Here is a 24,572-nt window from a genome sequence, read left to right on the forward strand (position 1 = left end):
TATTTGAATATGCCTAGATGCATAGAAAAACCTGGAATTGTATAAACAGAAAATTTGGAATGGAAAAATTTTAATTTACTTTTTAACCTGATTATTTATTGTTTCTTTTCTTTTCCTGATTCATTCCTTCTTTTGTTCTTTCCCCCCACAATGATATTACAATTTTTGAATAAACTCATTTTGGCAAAATTTTTGATTTACAGGAAAGATTTTTTGAGTACAGGTCAGGTCATTTGTAGAATGTCCCTTAATTTGTGTTTATCAGCTATTGTTATCATGATTAGACTGGAGTTTGAGGGTTGTAGAAAACACCGTAGAAATGAAACAATAGCACAAAATGATAAGGGCAGATAATTAAACCTTTACCGTCCTATATTTTGCAATAATTATGAAGTGCAAAATTACAAATTTAAGGTCAATTGAAATAAGGATGCAGTGATAAGTCATGTTGATAACATGTACTCTCAATATGATGTAAAGAGGACACATTACTTCTACTGTCAAAGTCATGAAACACAAGGGAAAGATGACAGTAGACCTAAGGAGACATGACAACTAAATGAAGTGTACTCACGTCTACATATAACTCCACGTCAATGCCTTGTTATAATTGTAACTTTATTTTTTAAAAATCTTTTGCTTTAGTTGTCAGTGGACACAATACCTTTATGTGTTGCTGAGGTTCGAACCCAGGGCCTCACCCATGCTAGATGAGCACTCTACCACTAAGCCACAACTCCAGCCCCTTGTGTAACTTTAAAGGACAATCTTTTATCTTTATCCACACATATACCCTTTCTGATGCTCTTCATTCCTTCCTGCAGGTTATGTTCTTCAATATAATACCATTTTCCTTCAACCTGAAAGAAATAGTATTGTTCTTAGTGCAGTTTTGCTGGTAATGAAATCTTTCAAGTGTTTTTCCCCAAAGGATTCTGGGACCCACAGGCCCAATTACAATAATGCCTCTAATAATGCACACCCACAATTTCTGATTTTTTTCTACCAAAGAGTTTCCAGCAAAAAAGAAGTGTTAAAATCCCCAGCCTCTACATAACTAACTGTAGAATTTGCAGAGTTTCTTCTTTCTGGATTTAAAATAGTTCAGCTATGAAAGAGTCTTTCCCATGGACAACAGCAGTACCTGTTTAAAAAGGTCTCTAAATTAAGAATAGGAGGGAATTTTCTTACTTTCATAACATAAAAAACTATAATGAACATTATACTTAATGGTAAAATGTTGAAAGCTGTCCCTCTGGTATGGGAATTGAGATGAGGATGGCCACTCTCAACAATTTTATTCAGTACTGAATAGGAACAGTACAACAAAACAATAAATAAAAGGTATAGGAATATAAAAGAAGAAATAATTCACAGATAATTATTCACAGATAATTTCCTTATTATAGACATACAAACCAAACAAATAAGGCACCTGAAATTTATAAAAATTCTACTCTCTATAGTTATATGAAGTCAACATTAGTTTTCATATGTGATTGAGAAAATGAAATATGTTATCTTTCTGTTCTTGACTTATTCACTTACCATAATGCCCTCTAGTTCTAACCATGTTGCTGTAAATAACAGGATTTTGTCCTTTTTATGGATGACTAATATTCCACTCTCTATATATGTGACATTTTCTTTATCCATTCATCAGTTGATATACGTCTTAGTTGACTCCATATTTTGGCTATCACGTACTAGTAGTGCTGCAATGAATGCTTGAACTCCATTCCACCTCTCATCTTAAATTTTCGATATCCCATTTTACATCTTTCTACATTGCCTCTCAACACATAAATGTAGCTATGATTGTTTAAAGGATTTTTTTAGTCTTCATACTAAAGACATGAAATGTTTATGTACCATACTGACAAAATTAAAGCATTATGATTTCGTGTGTGTGTTTCCCCCTACCAGTGAGTTTTATAATTTCCTGTTTTCTTCTTACTAACATCTCTTTCTTTCAATTAGAAAAATTCTCTTTAGAACTTCTTGCAGGACAGGTCTGGTGGACACATTCAGTCACCTTTTGTTTACAAATGTCTTTGTCTCCTTTATTTCTAAAGGATAGCTTTTTATGTTCAGAACTCTTGGTTGGAATTCTTTTTCAGTATTTTGAAAATCTCACTGATTTGAGAATCTTTCTCTTCCTCTTTCCCCTGTGAGAGTTTGATTGTAAGATGTCTTGGAATAGAGATAAATGTAACTGATGGCCTTTGACGTTCCTATACCTGGATATTTGTATCCTTCTCCAGGTTTGGGAAATTTTCTGTTATTATTTCTTTGAATAAGCTTTCTATTCCTTGGGCATTTTCAAGTCCTTCTTGAACCCCAATATCCAAATATTTGCTCTTTAAATGCTATTGTGAAATTCCCATAAACCATTCCTTTTCATTCTCTTTTCTCCTCCAACTGTGTTTTTGTCTCTCCTTTTTTGTATTAATAAGTAGTCTGTCTTTGAGCTCACTAATTCTCTCTTCTGGTTGATTAATTCCACCACTGATGCCTGCTATTGTGTGTTTAATTTTACTTAGTCTATTTTTCAGCCTAAAGATTACTATATAATTCTTTTAATTGCCTCAATCTCTCTATTATGTTTCTCTATTAGGGGCTAGGGTTGTGGTTCAGTGGTAAAGCCCTTGCCTGGCATGTGTGAGGCCCTGTGTTCGATCTTCAGCACCACATATAAATAAAATAAACAAAAAATAAAGGTCCATTGACAACTAAAAAAATTTTTTTAAAGTTTCTCTGTTATTGAATCATTTCTGTGTGTTCTCTTGAAGCTAATCAACTTACCTTAAAACAGCTGTTTTCAACTTACTACCAAGAATTTCTCCATACTGCTTACTATTGGTCAGTTTCTAGTATCTTGTTTTTATTATTAGGAAATCATGGGTTCCTGAAACTTCTTTTTTTAAAAATACGCATATATTTTTAGTGTAGGTGAACACATACCTTTATTTTTGTGTGGTGCTGAGGATTGAACCCAAGACCTCACCTGTGCTGAGTGATCTACCACTGAGACACAACCCCAGCCCCTCTCTGAAACTTCTTGATGTTTCTTGTTGTGTAACATCATCTGGACATTGAAGGATTAGGTGTTTATTCCAGTCTTCAAAATCTGGCTTGCTTTCTGGCTGTCTTTCCAAAAATTCAAGGGGTCTGCTTATTTTCTCTGTGTCTGTAATCACTTCCACTATATTAGCACTAGATGTCACACAAACTCCAGGTCTGCCTCAAGTCCACTGTTGGTGTGTTATTTCTTTCAGCACTAGAGGGCGATGGAAGACCAGGTTTGTTTCCAATCTGCAGTTGTTAATCAGCATTAATTTGCTGGAGCACCTAAAAAGGGTGTTTCCTCAAAAGCCTCTCCTGGGAACTGGGGTAGGCTCAAACACCTTGTCCACAGTAATTGGTTGTGGTCAGGAATTGTGGAATTCCACCTGGCTCTGGGCACAATTACTGTGGAGAGACTAGTTCTGGTGTTCTGTCTCAACTGTGACCATGAACACCACAGCACTGTGTCAAACTGAGTCCACAGTCTACTGATACTAGCTGTAGACAAAGTGGGACCAAAGTCCAAACTATTATGGGTTGCTAACTGCTGAGGTAGAGTCATGTCCCAACACCACTATAGTCACAGGTGATGCTGGTCAGAAGTCTGATAGACTGAGGCCACATGTCCCCACTTGACCCTGGCTATTCCAGACATTTCATCCATGGGCACTGGCCTGGGGTGAGGCCATTAAGATCTTACCAGTATTAGGTTCCATCAGCCCAGCAGTAAGTTCCAAGATGAAGTCCTGAGTTTACTACCCTATCCTTACCCCAGTGAATGGGGTCTTGCTCCACACTTTGCTGCCCAAGTTTGGGGTAATGTTGGTAAAGGCAGTCCTTTGGCCACCAAGGCCAATGTTAAACTGGGTAGTTCCTGAGTCTCACAGCTGCAAGTACCTACAGTCTCAGGGGTGTACCCACAGTTGGCAGTGATAGAGGCCAAAACACACGGCTGAACCACCAGTGTGCAGGTCTAGAACTCCATGTGTAAGCAGTGGCCTGGGAATCGCTATGCTGCCTAAGGTTGGAGAAAGGGTTTTGGTGACAATCCCTTGGTCACCAAGTATGGTACTAAGCTGCACTTGTCTCACAGAAACAGGGGCCTTCAGTCTGGGGGATGTGTACCTCAGGCCTACTCTAAATGTGGCAATGATGCAGGTCAAAACTCCAGTCTGTCTCACCCATATACATGTCTCTGCCTCGTACTGGGGCAGGTCTAGACGCTCCATCTGTGAGCTCTGGCCTGAATGTAGGGACCTTAGTTTTCTCTCTGGTGCTGGATCTCAATACAGTCAGCCTGGCACTGAACTCCAAGGCAAAGTCTTGTTAGCATTTGTGCACTGCTCCCTAGTAGGTGAAGTTTTGCTCCCTTCTCTGCTGCCCAAGGTTGGGGCAAGGGTGGTAGAGGTAGTCACTTGGCTGCATAGCTAACAGATCCAGTAGCTGAGTCTGTGACCTGGGGTAGGGATCACAGGCTTTGCCTGGTACTGGGTTTCAAGTCTAAGCCTGGGCTTATTCCTTCTCTCCCCCAAATAAGAGATACCTTGTCTATGCTGCTAAGAGTTGAAATGGGCAACTCCTTCCTGTCTTTTTGGATGTATTTTCTTCTTATTATACCCCAATCGGGCACTATGTTCTTCCTCAACTCTTGCAAAGGTAGTCTGGTATGTGAATACCTGTTCAACTTGGTGTTCCTGTGGAAGGATCATCACTGGAAATCCTATTCAATTACAATCTTGTTCTGCCTCCCTGGAGAATGCAATTCTGTCAACTTTTGCTTCATGTATTTTGGAGCTTGGTTGTTATATGCATACATACTTCTTGATGGATTATTTCATCAATGATAATGTCATTGTATCTTGTAACAATTTTTGTTATATATTTTTTCAGCTTTATTGAGGTATGGTACTAAGTTGACAATTAAAATTGTATATATTTAGGATGTAATTTGATGGTTTTATGTAAAAATGTAAACATTAAAATGTTCACCACAAACAAACTTAATAATGACCCATAGTGCAGAAGTAGTGATGCAACAGAGGCACCAGGGCATAAAACAGAAGGAAAATTAACTCTGGTACTCTGTGACAATGCTGCAGGGCATACAGGGAAAAACAGGACACACAGGGTTTGAAACGATCCAGTTTCACACATTCACCAGGGGTCTTGGAATGTATCCTTAGCCATTAAGTGGTGAGTAATGTACTAAAACATTTATACATTTATTAGCTCCTTTTGATAACTGGTAGATTTCAGTATTTCTTTTGAATTTTTTTTAAATGGTGGAATTTTGTATGCACGTGTACACAGATGTTTCTACGTGAGTTCTGTTCACCTGTGGGCAGAAAAAAAAAAGGAATAGTAGCAAAGTGGCTTTACCTTTTCAACAATAATCAAAGACCTCAGAATAGGTAGACTAGTTAATGGAAATGACTGTTTCTCCAAACTTTTTTTCCTCCATTATAAATACATTTATTTAAAAATTTACATACAGCAACTCATTCTTTTGGCATACAATTCTAAATTTTGACAAATGCACACACTCAACTACAATCAAGATACAGGAAATCTCCATTATTGTTACCACTTTATAGTTAAGGAGTACTATATCTTTGTCCCCTGATACCCACTGATATTTTTCTCTATCCCTATTTATTTTGCTTTTCCGGAAAATGTTCAAATGAAATCAAACAGTAGTAGCCTTTTGAGTTTGGATTATTCTACTTAGCAAAATGCATTGAAGATTCATTCCAAGTTGTTGCATGTATGATTCACTAGTTTTTATTGCTGCATAGAATTTCTTTGTCTGGATATATTAGTTTCTGTATTGATGCACCAGTTGAAATATATCCTCCAGATTTACTTTCCTCCACTGTTAATAGGCTGTGGTCTAGTAACAAGCAGAGGTGAGATTTTTCACCCAACAGGAAGCAGATCCTTTCAGAAAGTTCAGCTGAGAAGTAAGTTCCTGGGTTACATGTGCAAGAGGCTATACCAGGATAACTTATTACCTATCACTTAAATTATATTTAAAATTGGAGAGTTAATTCTAAGTGAACAGTCTATCAGAGGAATAGAAGTTTGTCCTGAGTAAAGTCAGATGATATCTTCATAATGGGTCTGACAAATATGCTGGAAGCCAAGTAATTGCAAGAGTATTTAATTTTAATTTAAAAATACTGAAAGAAGTAAAAACAGTTCAAATCACATCATTTCAAAAATTTTACGAACTGAAACCTATTTTCACTATCCAATTTTATTTCCCAAAGGTTTCAATTTGGTATATATATTTCCCAGCCTTTTCCTAAATTAATTTTGAAATATCTATATATACATATACCATATATATAAATACTTTAGCTTAAAATTGTATTAACACTATGCATATTTCTGCATCTAACTTTTTAACTTAATACAAAATCTTGGATATGAGCATAGGTCAGAATATATTCATAGATATAGTCCAATATCTAAATGGCTGCATAGTATTACATTAAGTGTATGTGCCATGTTATTTACACATTTTCCTACTGATGGATATTTGGGTGATATCCAACTTCCTATTTTTGTGACAGCTGTATTGAGATATAGTTCACATATAACTAACCCACTTAAAGTACATAGGTCATAGTTTTCAGTATAATTCATAATGTTGTGCTATAATCAACACAATTTTGGAACATTTTAATCAACCTCTAAAGAAACCTCATATACTTGAGCTTTAATCCCTAGCCATTTCCATTTCTTCCCTCCCACCTCAACTCAAAAACACCACTAATCCTCTGTCACTATATATTTGCCAATTCTGGACACTTCATATAAATATAAGTCATTGGTGACTGGTTTCCTTTACTGAACACATTCTCAGGGGTCCTGCATGTGTCAGAAGTGCTCCCTGCTCTTCTACTGTTTGGATGAGTATACTGAGGAAATTGTATTAATTCTTCTTTAAAGTTTTGGCAGTATTCATCTAAAAAGCAATTTGAATCTGAGCTTTTCATTGTGGATATTTTTTTTCCTTACTCATTTAACCTATTTAATTGTTATTAGGGCAGTTCAGATTTTCCTTTTTGAGTTGGTTTTGGTAATTTGTGGTTTTCTATATATTTGTCCATTTCATCTAGGTTAACTTATTGACATGTATTTGTTCATAGAATTCCTTCATAATCCTTTTTTATTTCTACAAAGTCAGTAGTAATATTTTCTCCTTCAGTTTTGATTCTAGTAATTTGATTCTCCTTTATCTCCTGATACATGTAGCAAAAGGTTTGCCAGTTTTGATCTTTTTTTACTGAACTAACTTTTGATTTGGTTTCATTGATTTTTCTGTACTGTTTTCTGTCATCAATGTGGTTTACTTTTCATCTAAATTTTTATGTTTCCACCTTGTTTGTTCTATATTTAGTTTGCTCTTCTTTTCCTGGGGTCTTAAGGTATAAAGAAAGGTTTTTTTATGTGATTTTTTTCTCTTTAACTAGGTCTATACCTATGTATTTCTCTCTAAGCATTGCTTAAGCTGCATCCCATAAGTTTTGGAATGTTGTCTTCATTTCCATTCATCTTAAAGGATTTTCTAATTTCCCTTGTGATTTTTTCTTTTAACTATTGGTTATTAAAGTGTGCCTAATTTCCACATAATTATAAATTTCACAGTTGTCTGTTACTGGTTTCTGACTCTATTCCACGTGATCAGAGAACATACTTTACATGATTTTAGTCCACTTGTATTTATTAAGACTTGTTTTATGGTTTATGATCTATCCTAAAATGATTCATATGCATCTGAGAAGACCATGTATTGTGATGCTGTTGTAGAATGTAGAATGTTCTATAGATGTCCTTTAGATCTATTTGGCTTATCATGTTGTTCAAGTCTTCTACTTCCTTGATGATCATCTATCAAGTTCTTCTAATTGAAAATGGGGTTATTAAATACTCCAACTTTTTTGTAGATATCTTTCTCCCATTTATCTCAGTTTTTGTTTCATGTATTTTTGAGTTCTGTTCTTAGGTACAATATAACTGTTACATCTTCCTGAAGGAGTGAAACTTTCATCATTATTAAATATAACTCTACCTCTAGTTACATTTTTTGTTTTAAAGTCCATTTTGCTGAATATTTGTATAGCCACTATACTTTCTTATGGTTGCTGCTTGCATGATTGTTTTCCAATATTTTTATTTCTAAAATTTTCTCCTTCATTTTTGATTCTAGTAATTTAAGTCCTTTATTTCCTGATAAATCTAGCATAAGTTTTGTCAGTTTTCTTGATCTTCTTATTAAACTAACTTTTGGTCTGGTTTCATTGATATTTCTCCATTGTTTTCTTCTTTGACCTATTGGTCATTTAAAAGCATGACTAGTTTCCACATATTTGTGAGTTGCACAGTTTTCTGTACAAATTCTTAGTGTCTCTGATAAACAACAAAGTGTTGAATTTGCTTTTTTCCCCTAGTGCGACAATCTTCACTTCTTGTTTAGACTGTTTAAACCATTCACATTTAATGCTACTATTGGTATGGGTGGACTTATGAAAGTCATTTTACTGTTTGTTTTCTATCTGTTTCAACTTTTGTTTGTTTCTCCTTTCCTCTTTTTGCCTTTTATATTATTTTCTAATATGACATTTAAATTTAATATTTCATTTTTTTAAAAGCTATTTCCTCAGTGGTTGTTCCAGGGCTTACCATACATACTTTAACTAAACCGTATTGACTAAAGATATACATTAAGTTAATGTCAGTGATATATAGAAATATTATTCCTATATAAACCCATTTCTCTCCCCCAGTTTTTGTGGTATGATAGTCCTATGTATTATTTTCACATTATAAACCCCATAATACATTATAATCATTACTTAACATAATTTTATGTCTTTTAACAAAGTTGACAGAAGAAAAGCAAGTCTATTTACAGCTTTTTTATACTACCTTTTTTTTTCTCCTTGTTTTTTAATTTGTTCCTGTGGATTTGAGCTACCATCGAGTCTTTTCTTCAATAAAACACAGCATTATTTCCATCTGCCTTATTTGTTCTGTTATTGGAAAACATATTATATGTTTTATGCTAAAAACAAAACAATGCAACTATACACATGCTGCTTTATACCACTATTTTAAAATTAATAAAGGAAAAATAGATTTAGATTGCCTTTTATAATTACATATTTACCTTTGTTGATGATCTTTTAATTTGTTTGCATATTCAAATAAAGTCTGAGTACACTTGCTTTCAGCCTGAAGAACTTCCTTTAATATTTTCTATGAGGTTTGCCTGTAACAAATTCTCTGGTTTCTGTTACAAGTGCATATTTTATTTCACCTTCATTTTTAAAAAATAGTTTTGTTGTATACAGGATTCTGGTCAAGAGTTACTTCCTTTGAGTACTTTGAATATGTTATCTGATTGCCACCAGCAATGTTTCTGTTGAGAAGTCAGTTGTTAATCTTACTGGGGTTCCCTGATAAGTGATAGTTCATTTTCTTTGTGCTACTCTCAAGATTTTCTGTCTCTGGATTTTGGTATTTTCATTAGGATGTATCTGTAGTTTTGTTTTGTTTATCCTACTTGGGGTTTTCTGAGGCTCTGCAATGTGTAAATTAATGTTTCTCAACAAATTTGAAGCACTTACAGTTATTATTTCTTGGAGTGTTTTTCTCCTTCTTTCATTCTCTTTTCTTCTGGCACTCCCATTACCTGTATGTTGGGAGTGCTTATGGTGTCTCACAAGGCCTATACTCTCTTCAATTTTATCCATTCTGTTTTATTTCTGTTCTTCACCTTAGATAGAAATATCTCACTTAATGCCCACAACCCAAATGAGGTAAGAAGCATTATTATCCTCACTTTATAGATGAGAATACTGAGGCTCATAAAGTGACTTGCCAAGTACAAGGTGTTAAGTGTGGCTGTGAGGTTCACAGGTTTGATCCCCAAGTTAGTACTACTTCCTCAAAGCCCCATTGTCTTTCTATTATTCAGCAACAATAAACAAACAACTAGGGGATTTGAGACAGACTACTTCTCCTCCAGAGAACTCTCTATTTCCATATCCCCTTAGAATTCTTTGCTAGTATATTCCTGTTCTAAAATGCATAAACCTTGTATTTAACAAGTACTAGACACTTAATGTTTATTGTGGTGAAGTCAAAGATTGCTCAATTGTATCTAGCTTAAATGGCCATGAAAACACCAATATTTTGGTTTAAAAAGATTTCATTAGAAAAAATATATAGCTTTTGGAAGACTCTGATAACTTAGTGAGGAAGAATTCATTAAGCATGTTGACTGTATTATGACTGTATTATGTTGTATGTATTATGAAACTACCTACTTTTACTGCTGACAATTCTGACCCAACAGTGTTTGTTGATCTGAGGCCTGGGGGGCCTGTTCTATTGTTTACTAGGTGGATAAAATTAGGGAAAAGTAGACTCTAGTAAATAAATATTTCAAAGTTTAATCAGGTTTAAAGTTTTGTATAAAGGAGGCAGTCCTGGAAAGAATGTTATCTCTAGGGGTAAATATTAAAAACATCAGAAAATGATAGAGATTTTATAAAATCCTCAGGAAAAATTCTATGAAATTTATCATAAAAATAATACTCTTTGTATATTACTCTTAATACTCAGGATATTTTCTGTCCTAGGGAGTCTCTAATTTTAAAAAATGTTTTCTACTAATTCTCTCTGAAAGCTGAAAGGCATTGTCCTAATTACTGTTTTCTTCTCTCAGTTAATTTATACTCTTCAACTCCAAACAAATTTCTATGTATATGCAAATCTATAATCCAAGATTCTAATGCAAGAAATATTATCCAGGACCCACTATATATATATTTTCCCTAGCTACCACTGATTTCTGTACTACTAGGTGTAGTACATGATATGGGAGAAGTAGCCTGGAGATCTGACTGTTGTTTTTTATTCTTTCCAAACTCTATCACCAATATTTTCCCATGCAGTTTATATCCATTTACTAGATGCAATGCTTGATGTGCTATCTCCTCATCTAAAAGAAAAAGAAAAAAAAATCAATTTACATAGAGCTTAATAATTCAATTTTATTCCAAGTCTAGTTTAGATTGTTTTGCTTTAGTGTTAAACTATAGGCTATAAGGTAATATCATTTGATTTTATCAACTTTACACAAACCTCAAATTTGTATAACTCAGCAAGACTAAATTAATGTCTAACAATAATGACAATAAAACTCAAATAGGTTTTTTTTTTTCAAATAGATGTTTGCGGGTGTATTCTGAATCAAACACAGGTAAAGAAATATGAATACAGGCAGTGTGCTAAAGTAGTACAAAAGCTATACCTAATTACACATAAGCCTTTATCTTTGATACAGATTATAGGTATTATGAAAACCAAAACTTTTGTTTGTTTCTCCTTTCCTCTTTTTGCCTTTAATATTATTTTCTAACATGACATTTAAATTTAATATTTCATTTTTTTAAAAGCTATTTCCTCAGTGATTGTTCCAGGGCTTACCATACACACCTTAACTAAACTGGATTGACTAAAGATATACATTAAGTTAATGTCAGTGATATATAGAAATATTATTCCTATATAAACCCATTTCTCTCCCCCAGTTTTTTCTATGTTTTTCTACATTTTTCTTTCAGTTGAGTCAGTGGTTATGGGAATACTTGGATAAATAAGTTTAAGATTTGTAAGCATATAGAAGCTTCAGGTATGAGAATATGTAGTGTACAGTACACATATTCAATTTATGGGTCTTGGGGCTTGGATGTAATAAATAAGAAAGTTATGGATTATGGCCAGGAGTTGTGGAACCATATGTAGACAATGCTATTAAGAACGAACCACATTTTGTCTCAGATATATGTACTACAAATTTTCAAATGTGTAGTGTATCTGCTGCTCTGATTAGTAAAACAGTCGTGCATTAAAAGTACTTAGTTTGTAAGCACTTTTATTACATATTTCTTAATTAGTGGATCATATAATGTGAAATTATTTTTTTTCAATTTTAAAGGGGTTCTCACACTTGAAAAGACTGATAAACACTGGTACAGAAGATCTATAAACTTTCAATGAGATACGAAAGATGGCATGGGATTGTGTGAAAAGAAACTGGGAATGGTGAAACATGTTTATAATCCCAGCAACTTGGGAAGCTGCAGTGGGAGAACTGCAGGTTCAAAGCCAGCCTCAGTAATGTAGTGAAACCTTGTCTCAAAATAAAAAAAAAAGGGCTGGGGATGTAGCTCAGTGATAAAGTGACCCAGTACCAAAAACAAAACAAAACAAAACAAAAAACTGTATGAAAAAAAATAGAAAGGAGCTGGCAGTACTCATGTGTAAGGTTACTTGCTTATAAAAAGGATAGAAGACTATTTATAAATGATGACAGTTCAGTCACAATGAAAGGTACACATTCTACTTAGCACTCCCCCAAAAGACATCTTGACTGTTATCATAGAAATCAAAATTCCTGTATTATTCTGGCACATGGATTAGAACACTGAAACTATGTATTAACATGCAAGTAATATTTAGAAGAATGCATCATCCTTCACTAATTATGAATTAGTAATGAATTAGTATATTATTTTGTAGTCACTTAGTCCTAAAGGAATGGGACATAAGGCAAGTACATGTGTTCTGATCAGAATATCAATATATTACTTAATGAATAATTTTAACTTGAACTAGAAATATCATTGTCAGAAAAAGGAAAATAAATTTTGGTAGGGTAAGAAGAAAATACCAATCCTGGGAAAATTGAAGACACAGATATGGTGGTTATACACTGCCAAAAGAGGAGAGGAAGTACAGAAAGGAGGATAGAGGAGCACTAAAAAGATATTTTCCTTACTTCTCATGTGCTGCTGATAAATCACAGAGTTATATCCAAAGAAATAAAAGTACTATATCTCAAGAGGTTATAGTCTCTAGGGAACTGATACTACAACGTTAAGTATCGAGATGAAGTTACTTACTAGGAAATGTGATGAAAGCCTGTCCCCTCATTCGTCCAGTCATCATTTGGAATTGAATTGGAGGTCCCTTTTTCTCTTGGAACCGAGCGAATAATGACACAAGATCTCTTTCAGTCACCCGAGGGCTAAGATTCTTCAGGTATAACACCTAATGTAAATTGAGGATCAATAGAAATATCACATGAGGTAGGTAAGGCAACACTTTCATTATGGTTAGAAATATTTTCATATAAAATTTATGAATTGAACACATTCATTTAATTTTATTCTCCGCACAAAACTTTCTAAAACTATAGGAACTTTAAAAAAGCAAACACAAACCAAGAAGGTAAGGAGAATAAGGAAAGAAGGCAATGATAACAGTATTCTGGAAACTGAAAAATAACTGGATGTATAGGAAACAACTCAGCACACTCCATAAATCTTCATATTAAATCAGCAGTGGGGGATAAGCCAAGAATCCACATCTCTACTTAAGAATCCTCAAACAGTTCAGAAATTGACAGTTTCAGCTATCTCTGAAAATGGATATGAAGAGATGGGGTTAAAATAAAGTTGGTACACTGAAACCTATTTAAAAACTAATTTGATCTTTAAATACTTCCTTTACAATATGCTACTGGGTAATGGCAATTTGCTGATCCTGGTAGAATACCGCAGGTTCATTGTTGGAATATGAATAATGCCATAACATAACTGAGGATATGAATATTGTTTCTGAAAGCAAGGAGACTAAGAGAAAGAATACATACTTAATGCAGGTCCTCCCTGGTCTTTTCCCGCCACTTGGCTCCTAGAATGCTTGAAGTACCCTCACAAGAAATATTTGGTTAGAGAAATGCAAATCAAAACTACCCTGAGATTCTATCTCACTCCAATCACAAGGGGAATTATCAAGAGTACAAGTAACAATAAAATGTTGATGATGATGTGGGGAAAAAGGGAAACTTATGCATTGCTGGTGGGACTACAAATTGGTGCAGCCACTCTGGAAAGCTCACTAGGAATGGAACCACCATTTGATCCAGTTGTCTCACTCTTTAGCATATACCCAAAGGACTTAAAATCAGCACACTACAGTTACTCAGATTCATCAATGTTTTTAGCAGCTCAATTCACAATAGTTAAACTACAGAACCAACCTTGATGCCCTTCAACAGATGAATGAATAAAGAAAATGTGGTATATATACACAAAAGAATTTTACTCAGCCATAAAGAAGAATGACTTTATGCATTTGACAGTAAATGGATGGATCTGGAGACTATCATGCTAAGTGAAATAAGCCAATCCCAAAAAACAAAGGCCAAATGTTCTCTCTGATATGTGGATGCTAACACACAACAAGGGGGTAGGGGAAGAACAGATGTTCAGTGGATCAAACAAGGGAATGAAGGGAAGGGAGGGGTGATGGAATAGGAAAGACAATGGAATGAATCTGACATAACTTTCCTATGTACATATATTAATACACCACAGTTAATCTCCACATCATGTACATCTACAAGACTGGGATCCTATTTAGAATAAGATACACTCCATGTCTGTATAAACATGTCAAAATTGGGTCTACTGTCAAATATTAGTAAAAAGAACAAATTAAAGAAAAAGAAAACGTTTGGAACAGACTCCTCTGGGGAACTGATAAACTCCAAGAGGAAAGATGTAAAACTACTGACTTGGGATGGAAAATTTCTCTAACAAATGACACAGCCAGACCATTGTTTTTCTCAGGCTAGGGACCAAACTCAGGACCTGGCAAATGCTATCCAAACACTCTACAATTGAGCTATGTCCCCAGTCTCTCAACTAGAATACCTTAAAACGAAATTCAAAGTTTATATGGGCCATTCACGTTCTTGGATCTCCCAAACAGCTTTTTAGTCCTTATTCATAGATATAAGCATGGATTATCAGGCATCTGAGGGAAAACCTCTAATGTGAAAGACAGAGAACAGAACAAAAAGAAAAGGAAATTAAGAAAATGGGGAAAATCAGACACCACAGAGGGAGAAAAAAACTTCAAAAAATTGTAACTAATACCCTCAGAGAAATAATACAAAATATTCTATCAATTAGAAGTGGGATACTATTTTAAAAATCTAAGAGAAGAAAAGAGCTATTTTATGTGATTGAATTTAAGCTGCTAAAACAGGATATTATGTCTATAATAAATACAGAAGAAAATGAGAAAGGAATCAAATCATGTCACTATGAAACCAAAGCAAAGGCTGGGGCTGGGGCTCAGTAGTACAGCACTTGCCTCCCATGTGTGAGGCACTGGGTTTGATCCTCAGCAGCACATAAAATAAATAAAGATCTTTAAAAAAACCAAAGCAAAATAAACTAAGCAAAAATGAACCCCAAAGAGGGAGAGCTGAGGGAAAAGAGAAACAAAAAAGCTACAAAACACGAACAAAACAATTAACAATTGGCTACAGCAAGCCTTTCCCTATCAATAATTAAGTATAAATGGATTAAAGCTACCAAAAGACAGAGTGGCCAAATGGGTAAAATAAGCACAATCCAACTTTATGCTAGCTAAGAGACTCATTTAGATAAAAGGACACACATTGGCTCAAAATGAAAAGATGTAAACAAAAATTCTATGCAATAGTGACAAAAACAGAGTCGTGGTAGACATATTTATATGACAAAACAGACTTTAAGTCAAAAACCATCACTCAAACAAAGAAGGACATCATTTAATGACTAAAGGGTCAATTCACCAAGAAGATATAAAAATAACAAATAAAAATATGTGTGTATGTATGTATATACACCCCAAATCAGAGCACCTAAATAAATGAAACAGTGACTGCAATAGGGGGAAAAATAATCAGCATCACAATAACAGTAGGAGATTTCAATATCCCACTTTCAATAATGGGACAGAATACCTAGATATAAGATCAATAAAGAGAACTGAGGGCTGGGGTATAGATCACAGTGGTGGAATGGTTGCCTAGATTCATGAGGATATCAGGTTCCATCCCTAGCACCAGAAACACATATAAAAACTAATAAAGAAACAGGACTTGAACAACAATTAAGGTCAAATGGTTCTAACATGTATGTACAGAATATTCCACACACTCGCAATAGAATATACATTCTTCTTAAGTGCATAAGAAATACTTACCAGGACAGGTCACATGTAAGATCACAGAACAAGTCTTAACAAATTTCAAGTCTGAAATAAAACTAAGTATCTTTTTGGATTACAATGGAATGCAACTATAAATCAATAGCAGAGGAAAACTGGAAAATTACAAATATGTGGAAATTAAATATACATGTTTTTAATGATCAATGGGTCAAACAAGAAGTCAAGAGATATTAGGAAGTATTTTGAGATAAATTAAAGTGAAAATACAATATATCAAAACTTACAGGATGCAGTAAAAGCAGTGCCAAGCTGGAATTTTATGATACATATCTAAATTAAAGAAAGAAAGATCTCAAATACACGACCTAATTCTACACCTCAAGGAAGTAGAAAAGGAAGAAACAACCAAGAGTAAACAAAGCAGAAGAAGAGAGATAATAAAGTTTAAAGTGGAAGTGAATGAAATAGAGAACCGAAAAAAACATCAATAAGCTAAAACTTGTTTTGAACAAACTGACAACATTGGCAATCATTTAGCAGACTAAGAAAAATTTCAAATAAAATAAAATAAGAAATGAAAGGGAACACATTACAACTAATATCACAAATAAAAGGGTTTATAAGAAATGACTATGAACAATTACAGAACAACAAACTGGATAACATAGAAGGATAAATTCCAAGAAAAAAAACTACCAAGATTGAATCATAAACAAATTGAAAACTGGACTAGACCAGTAATAAGTTAGATTAGTTCAATAATAAAAAAATTCCTAACAAAAAAAGCCCAGGCCAGATGGTTTCACTGGTGAGTTTTATCAAATGTTTAAAGAAATAATGTGAATTCTTCCCAAACACTTACAAAAAATTGAAGCAGAGGGAATACTTCTAAACTCACTCTATGAGACCAGAATCACCCTGAAACCCACTGAGAAAACAACAGTGTAAGAAAAGCACAGGTCAATGAACATAGGTGCAAAAATCCTCAAAAAAAAAAAAAAAACCTACTAGGGCTGGGGAGATAGCTCAGCTGGTAGAGTGCTTGCCTCCCAAGCACAAGGCCCTGAGTTCGATCCCCAGTACTGCAAAAAAAAAAAAAAAAAAAAAAAAACCTACTAAAGTGAATTCAACAGCACATTTAAAATATCATACACCATGACCACATGGGATATATTCATGGGTTGCAAGGATGGTTCAACCTACCAAAGTCCATCAGTGTGATACTGCCCATTAACAGAATGAAAGAGTTTTTAAAAAGTCACATGATTATCTTGGGATGCAGACAAAACATGTCAAAATTCAACAACTGTTTCATGATAAAAACTCTCTACAAACTAGTAATAGAAGGAAATTATCTCAACAAAATTAAAGCAATTTATGAAAAGCCCATAACAAACATCACATTAAAAAATGAAACACAGAAGATCAAGAACAAGGTAAGGGGCTGTGGTTGTGGTTCAGTGGTAGAGCACTTGCCTAGCACTGTGAGGCACTGGGTTTGATCCTCAGAACCACATAAAAATAAATAAATAAAATAAAGGTACTTAAAAAAATCACTTGTTCAAAAAAAGAACAAGATGAGAATCCCTTATCTTGCTACTTTTATCCAATATAGTACTGGAAGTTCTATCCAGAGTCAATTAATCAATACAAATAAATGCATCCAAATGAGAAAGAAAGAAAATTATATCTGTTCACAGATGAACTGATCACACACATAAAAAACACTAGAGACTCAACAAACATTTAGAATAAACAAATTCAGTAAAGTAGGAGGATACAAAGTTAACACAGAAAATCAGTTGTACTTTTCTTACTTTTTCTTGTACTTTTTTTTCTTTTTGCAATGTTGGGGATCAAACCCAGGGTCTTTTACATACTAGGTCAGTACTGTATCACTGAGCTAAACCCTCACCCACAGTTGTGTTTCTATATACTAACAATGAACAATACTAAGAATAAATTAAGAAAACGTGTAACAGCATCAAAAAAGAATACTGAGGAATTAATTTAACCAAGGAGGTGAAAGACTTATACACTGAAAGTAGCAAAATATTATAGAAATAAAGGAGACACAAATTAAATGGAAAGATGCCCTATGTTCATAGAAACACAGTATTTTTCAAATGGTCATACTACCAAAGTGATCTATAGAAATTTCTATCAGAATTTCAATGGCATTTTAAACAGAAACAGAAAAAAAAATTCCAAAATTCATACAGAGCTACAAATGTTCCCAAAGAGCCTAAATAATCTTGAGAAAAAACATATCTAGAGACCTCACAGTTTCTTAATTCAAGATATATTACAAAGTAACTGTAATCAAAACAGTATGATAATGGCATAAACAGATCTATAGACTGATGGAACAGAATAGAGAACCTAGAAATTTCTGCATCTATAGTAAACTGATCTTCAACAAGTATGCCAAGAACATAAATTGAGGCAAATATAGTTTTTTCAACAAAATGTAAAGAAAATTAGATAGTCATATGCAAATTTATAAGTTCCTTATACCATATAATCAACTCAAAATGGATTAAATATGTAAATGTAACACCAGAAAATTATAAAATTCCTAGAAAAAAACCCAGAAAGTAAAAACTTCTTAATACTTATCTTAGCAGTGATTTCAATATGATGCAACAAAAGCAAAAACAGACAAGTAGAACTATATCAAACTAAAAAATTTCTGCAAGGGGCTGGGGTTATGGCTCATTAGTAGAGTGCTTGCCTGGCATGTGTGAGGCACTGGGTTTGATCCTCAGCACCACATATAAATAAATCAAATAAAATAAAAATAAAGGTCCATCAACAACTAAAAAATAAGAAAAAACTCCTGCAAAGCAAAGGAAACAACAGAGTGAAAAAGCAGTCTATTAGGAAAATATATTTGCTAAACATGCAAGGGGTTAAAATCCAATATATAAAGGAACTCCTGCAACTCAATAGCATAAAACAAAATAACACAAATAAAATATGGGCAAAATACTTAAAAACACATTCTCTAAAGAAGACATAAAATGACTAATGGATATATGAAAAGATTCTCAATATTATTAATCACCATAGAAATGCAAATCAAAACTACAAGGAGGTTATCACCTTACGCCTATTGAGATGGTCACTATTTTAAAAAACCTACAGAATAGTAAGTGCTGGGAAGGATATAGAGAAAGTGGAACCCTTGCACACTGTGGAAGGGAATATAAGATAGTGCAGCTGCAGTAGAGAACAATATGGAAGTTCCTCTGAAAAACAAAAAATATAACTATCATATAATCCAACAATCCCATTTCTTCTTATTTATGCAAAGGAGTTGAAATCAGGATCTCAAACAGATATACACACTCCCATGTTCACTGCTGCTGTATTCACAATAGCCAAGAGGTGGGTATAATCTCAATGATTGGTTCACTGAAAAATGGATAAGGAAAAAGTGGCATATACATACAATGGAGTATTTTTTAGCCTTAAAAATAAGAAAACCCTGTCATATGCTATAACACAAACAAACCTTAAGGATTATATGCTAAGAGAACTAAGCCCCTCACAGATGGAAAAATATTGCCTGATTCTACTTTTATAAAGTACAAAAAGTATTCAAACTCAGAGTAGAAAACAGAATGGTGGTTGCTAGGAGATAGGAGGGGGAAATGAGGAGTTGAGCACAATGGATATAAAGTTTCATTAATGCAAGATAAAAAAGTTTTCTAGATTTGTTATATGACATTGTGCTTATAATTAACAATACTGTATTAGACACTTAAAATTTGTTAAAAGGGTAGATTCAATGTATCTTTAAACCCAATAAAAAGAAGATGGAGAAAAAATATTTTATATATTTACCATTAATTATACCCTTTTTTAAGATTAAAGGAATAAGGAAGAATTCAGACAGGAACAGTAAAAGCAAATAGCTAAAAAGGGAAACAACTTACATGATATAACCACTAAAATGTATAAATAAATATATATGAATAAATATATTAAATACTGTTAACAAGCGGAATCTTTATCTGAAATTTTTAAAATTTTTTTGATTTTTATAGACTGCACTTTGATTCATTATAAGCAAATAGGATACAACTTTTTGTTTCTATGGTTGTGCATGATATAGATTCATACCATTCCTATAATCCTACATATACATAGGGTAGGGTAATGATGTCTGTCTCATTCTACCATCTTTCATATACCCCCATCCCCTCCTCCCTCTCATTTCCCTCTACTTAATCTAAAGTTCCTCCTTCTCTCACCTCCCATCCTCCCTACCCCCATTATGTATCATCATTTACTTATCAGGGAAAACATTTGGCCTTTGGTTTTTTGGGGACTGATTTAATTTCACTTAGCACGATATTCTCCAACTCCAAACATTTACCTGCAAATGCCATAATATTATTCTTCTTTATTGCTGAATAATATTCTGTTGTGTATATATAGCACAGTTTCTTTATCCATTCATCTGTTTAAGGGCATCTATGTTGGTTCCACAATCTAGCTATTGTGAACTGAGCTGCTATAAACATTGACGTGTCTGCATCACTGTAGTATGCTAATTTTAAGTCCTCTGGTTATAAACTGAAGAGTGGGATAACTAGGTCAAAAGGTGGGTCCATTCCAAAGTGGTTGCACCAGTTTGCAACTCCACCAGCAATGTAAAAGTGTACCTATTTCCCCACATCCACGCCAACACCTATTACTGTTTGTGTTCTTGATAATAGCCATTCTAATTAAGATGAAATTTTAGAGTAGCTTTAATTTGCATTTCTCTAATTACTAGAGATGTTGAACACTTCCTCATATATTTGTTAATCGCCTGTACATCTTCTTCTGTAAAGTGAACTGCATGTAAATGGCATGGTACTGGCACCAAATAAGGCAGACCAATGGTACACAATAGAAGACACAGAGACAAATCCACAAAAGTACAGTTACCTCATACTAGACAAAGGAGCCAAAAGCATACAATGGAGAAAAGATAGTCTGTTCAACAAATGGTACTGGGAAAACTGGAAATTCATATGCAGGTAAAATGAAATTAAACCTCTATCTTTCACCCTGCACAAAACTCAACTCAAAATGGATCAAGGACTTAGGAATTAGACCAGAGACCCTGCACCAAATAGAAGAAAAAGTAGGCCTGAATCTTCATCATGTTGGCTTAGGACCAGACTTCCTTAACAAGATTCCCAAAGCATAAGAAATCAAAGCAAGAATCAATAAGTGGGATGGATTAAAACTAAAAAGCTTTTTCTCAGCAAAGGATACAATAAATAATGTGAAAAGAGAACCTACAGAGTGGGAGAAAATCTCTTCCACATGCATTTCAGAGAGAGCACTAATCTCCAAAATTAATAAAGAACTTACAAAAGTTTACACCCAAAATACAAAGAACCCAATAAATAAATGGGTCAAGGAACTGGACATTTTGTCTGAAAAATTCAAATACCTGGATGTTAACATTTAGCATTTATGTTTGTATCTTAAAGGTAAGGCCATAGAATAATTGACTTGTGATTCATTTCAGTAATTTCAGGTGAACTTACATATTGGCTTTCAAATACTTATACTTATTTGGCATCACCAAATTACATAACCACAGAAAGAAGTATGTGAAAACATACTCCAAGTTTCTCTCCCATTAGGAAAGATCCGTACTAAGTATGTTCCCTTTGACATGAAAATTTAAAAAAAAAGGGCTTCTGGTGTATGTAGCTCTGTCAGTTCTTGCTTGGATGCATGCTCTGCACTATAAAATATACATATACACAAATACATACCCATATACATGTGTGCATGTATGTGCATAGCCACAACATGCATACATATTGATATGTGTGTGAATATATTTACATATATATGATATTCCAAAGATACTGCTAGGCTCCAAAACAAGATAAACATACCTGTGAAACAAAAAGAAATTCTCCAAGCAAGGATGAAGTTATTCCTGGTATGCTTATGCAATGTACAGTATTGTTTTGCTTGTTTTGAACTTTAACATACAGTATAAATGATATTATATTTTATGTATTTTCTGCAGCTACCTTTTAAAGAATCCATATAAAAGTTAGTTTTAGAACAGTTCTAGATTAATAGAAAAATTGAAAAGATAATAGAAAGCTCCCATATACCCCACACCCAGTTTCCCCTATTATTAATCTTACATTAATATGTTACATTTGTTATAATTAACAAACTAGCATTGATACATTATGACTAAAGAAAGTCCATAGTTTATTTGGATTTCCTTCATTTATATGTAAATGTCATTTCCTGTTTCAGGATCTCATGTAGTTGATCAAGTCAAATGAATTTATGCTCCCTTTGGCTCTGTCAGTTTTTCAGATTTTTCTTGTTTTTTAATGATTTTGATAGTTTGTAGGAGAACTGGTATTTTATAGGATGCCCCACTATAGAATTTTTCTGGTTTTTTTTCATGTTTAGACTAGACTTATGAGTTATTAGGAGGAAGATGACAGAGGAAAAGTACAGTTTTGTTCACCTATCAGGCACACATACAATCAACACTGATTTATGATTGTTGATGTCATAAATGTCAAGTGGCTAAGGTAGTGTTTATCAGATTTCTCCATTATAAAATTACATTTTCTGACTTTTATATTGTATTCTTTGGAAAGAAGTTGCTATGAGAAATTCAAAACTAAGTAATAAGTTATGATACCCCTACTGGAGGTAAAGTATTTGCGTAAATTATTTGAAATTTCTTTTCACAAGAGATTGATCTCATCACCTCCATTTATTTATTTTCTAAATCACTTATTTTTATCACTTGAACTCATGGATATTTTATACTTTGAATAATTATACAACATTAATTTAGTTTGTTGCACAAATAGTTCTAGCTTTGATCATGGGAAGTTCTTTAATAGGCTTCTGCATTCCTTTGATGTACTCCCGGCAAGGGTTTTATGCTGTTGTTCTTTTTAGTACTTCTTTACTTTCTGACACTACAAGATGCACAAGACTCACCCTGTATACTTCTTGCCCGAGTACTAGGAGCAGCCATCTCTCCAAGGATCCTTGGTTCCTTTTATTAGAGAATGATCTTAAAAGCCAATAGTAATTCTAAGAAAGCTCTCTGCTACTGCAGTGTCCTTTCAGTTGGGCATGCTTGGCCCACAAAGCAAAAATATGTGTTTATATAACTCTCTATATACATATAAATATTTCCATATATAACTATCAATATCTATATTAAGTTAAATGACAGTTCATATGGATATCCCAAACAATAAAACCATTACCACATGGATCATTCTAGCATCCTCCCTTCACTTATCTGTAAATTTCAAAGTGAAAAACCTGGCTCCCACCATCTCCCATCCATTTATTTAATTGTTCCACTCAATTATGCAAGTAACAGCATCAGCATTGCTAATAAGTGCTCCAACTGGATCTTATTAACTAGGTTACAATGCTTATGCGCAGTTCTGTTTGCCTTTAGGTTTCCTGACTACATTTCCCAAGATACTCAAGTCAGCACCCTTTCCCCCATCCCTTCAATAAGGTTGTTTCACACATATGTAATACAATTAGATTATCTTTTCACAGTCTGCATTTTTCCTGAGATCCCTCAAACTCCAAAATAATTTTTAAATATTTGTACACATTAAGAATCACTCTTTATACTCTACAGTTTTAGGGGTTTTGGCAAGTGCATGTTTTGCCTCCACCATAGAGTATCATGCACAATAATTTTACTCCACTAGAAATCCCCCATACTTCACATACTCCTTCCCCTTTCTCCTTAAACTCTTGGCAATCACTTATCACTCTTGTGCCTCTAGAGTTTTGTACTTTCCAGAATATCATATAATGAAATCATACAATATATAGTCTTTCTAAGCTAGTTTCTTTCATTTATTGATATGCATCTAAACTTCTTCTATGTCTACGTGTCTTGACACTACATTTCTTTTTAGTGCTGGATTACATTTCACTGTATAGATGTACCATAGGTGACTGTATCCATTCACCTATTGGAGAACATCTGGATTGCTTCTAGTTTTTGGAAATTAAGAATAAAGCTTTTAATAAGCTAGTTTTTGTGTACACATAGGGTTTTATTTTCAAATCTACTGGATAAATACTAGGAATGCAGGGTAATACGATAAAACAATGATTTGTTTTATAAGAGACTGCCAAATCATCTTTCTAAGATGTTGTACAATTTTACAATCCCACCAGCAATGAACAGGATTTGGTATTGTTAGTTTTAATGTCTATTTTAACCATTATAGTAAGTGTGTAATGATTATCTATTGTTCTTTTGCAATTTCTTGATGACATATTCTGATGAGCTTCTTTTCATGGGCCTATTTGCCATGTATGTATCTTCTTTGATGAGGTGTCTTTATCTTTTGCCCATTTATAAGTTGAGTTGTTCA

At 33.8% G+C, this 24,572-nt stretch overlaps 1 protein-coding gene across 8 annotated transcripts in view; it reads right to left on the reverse strand.

The window, feature by feature from the left end:
• Positions 1 to 658: 658 nt before the first annotated feature.
• Positions 659 to 24,572, reverse strand: part of Rbm41 (RNA binding motif protein 41) — a 68,258-nt gene continuing 44,344 nt past the window's right edge. For 3 of the 8 annotated variants that reach the window (XM_047535787.1, XM_047535786.1, XM_047535788.1), the window contains 2 exons: positions 13,047 to 13,194; positions 5,520 to 11,080 (listed from right to left, as the gene is read on the reverse strand). In XM_047535787.1, the coding sequence (XP_047391743.1) occupies positions 10,914 to 11,080; positions 13,047 to 13,194 (315 nt within the window). In that variant the 3' untranslated portion in view covers positions 5,520 to 10,913. Of the gene's footprint in view, positions 861 to 5,075; positions 5,402 to 5,519; positions 11,081 to 13,046; positions 13,195 to 24,572 lie in introns of those variants that run through there. The other 5 variants (XR_007106397.1, XR_007106395.1, XR_007106398.1 and 2 more) reach the window with 5 other exon arrangements.

This window comes from Sciurus carolinensis, chromosome X (genome assembly GCF_902686445.1).
Source record: "Sciurus carolinensis chromosome X, mSciCar1.2, whole genome shotgun sequence".
NCBI lineage: Eukaryota > Metazoa > Chordata > Mammalia > Rodentia > Sciuridae > Sciurus > Sciurus carolinensis.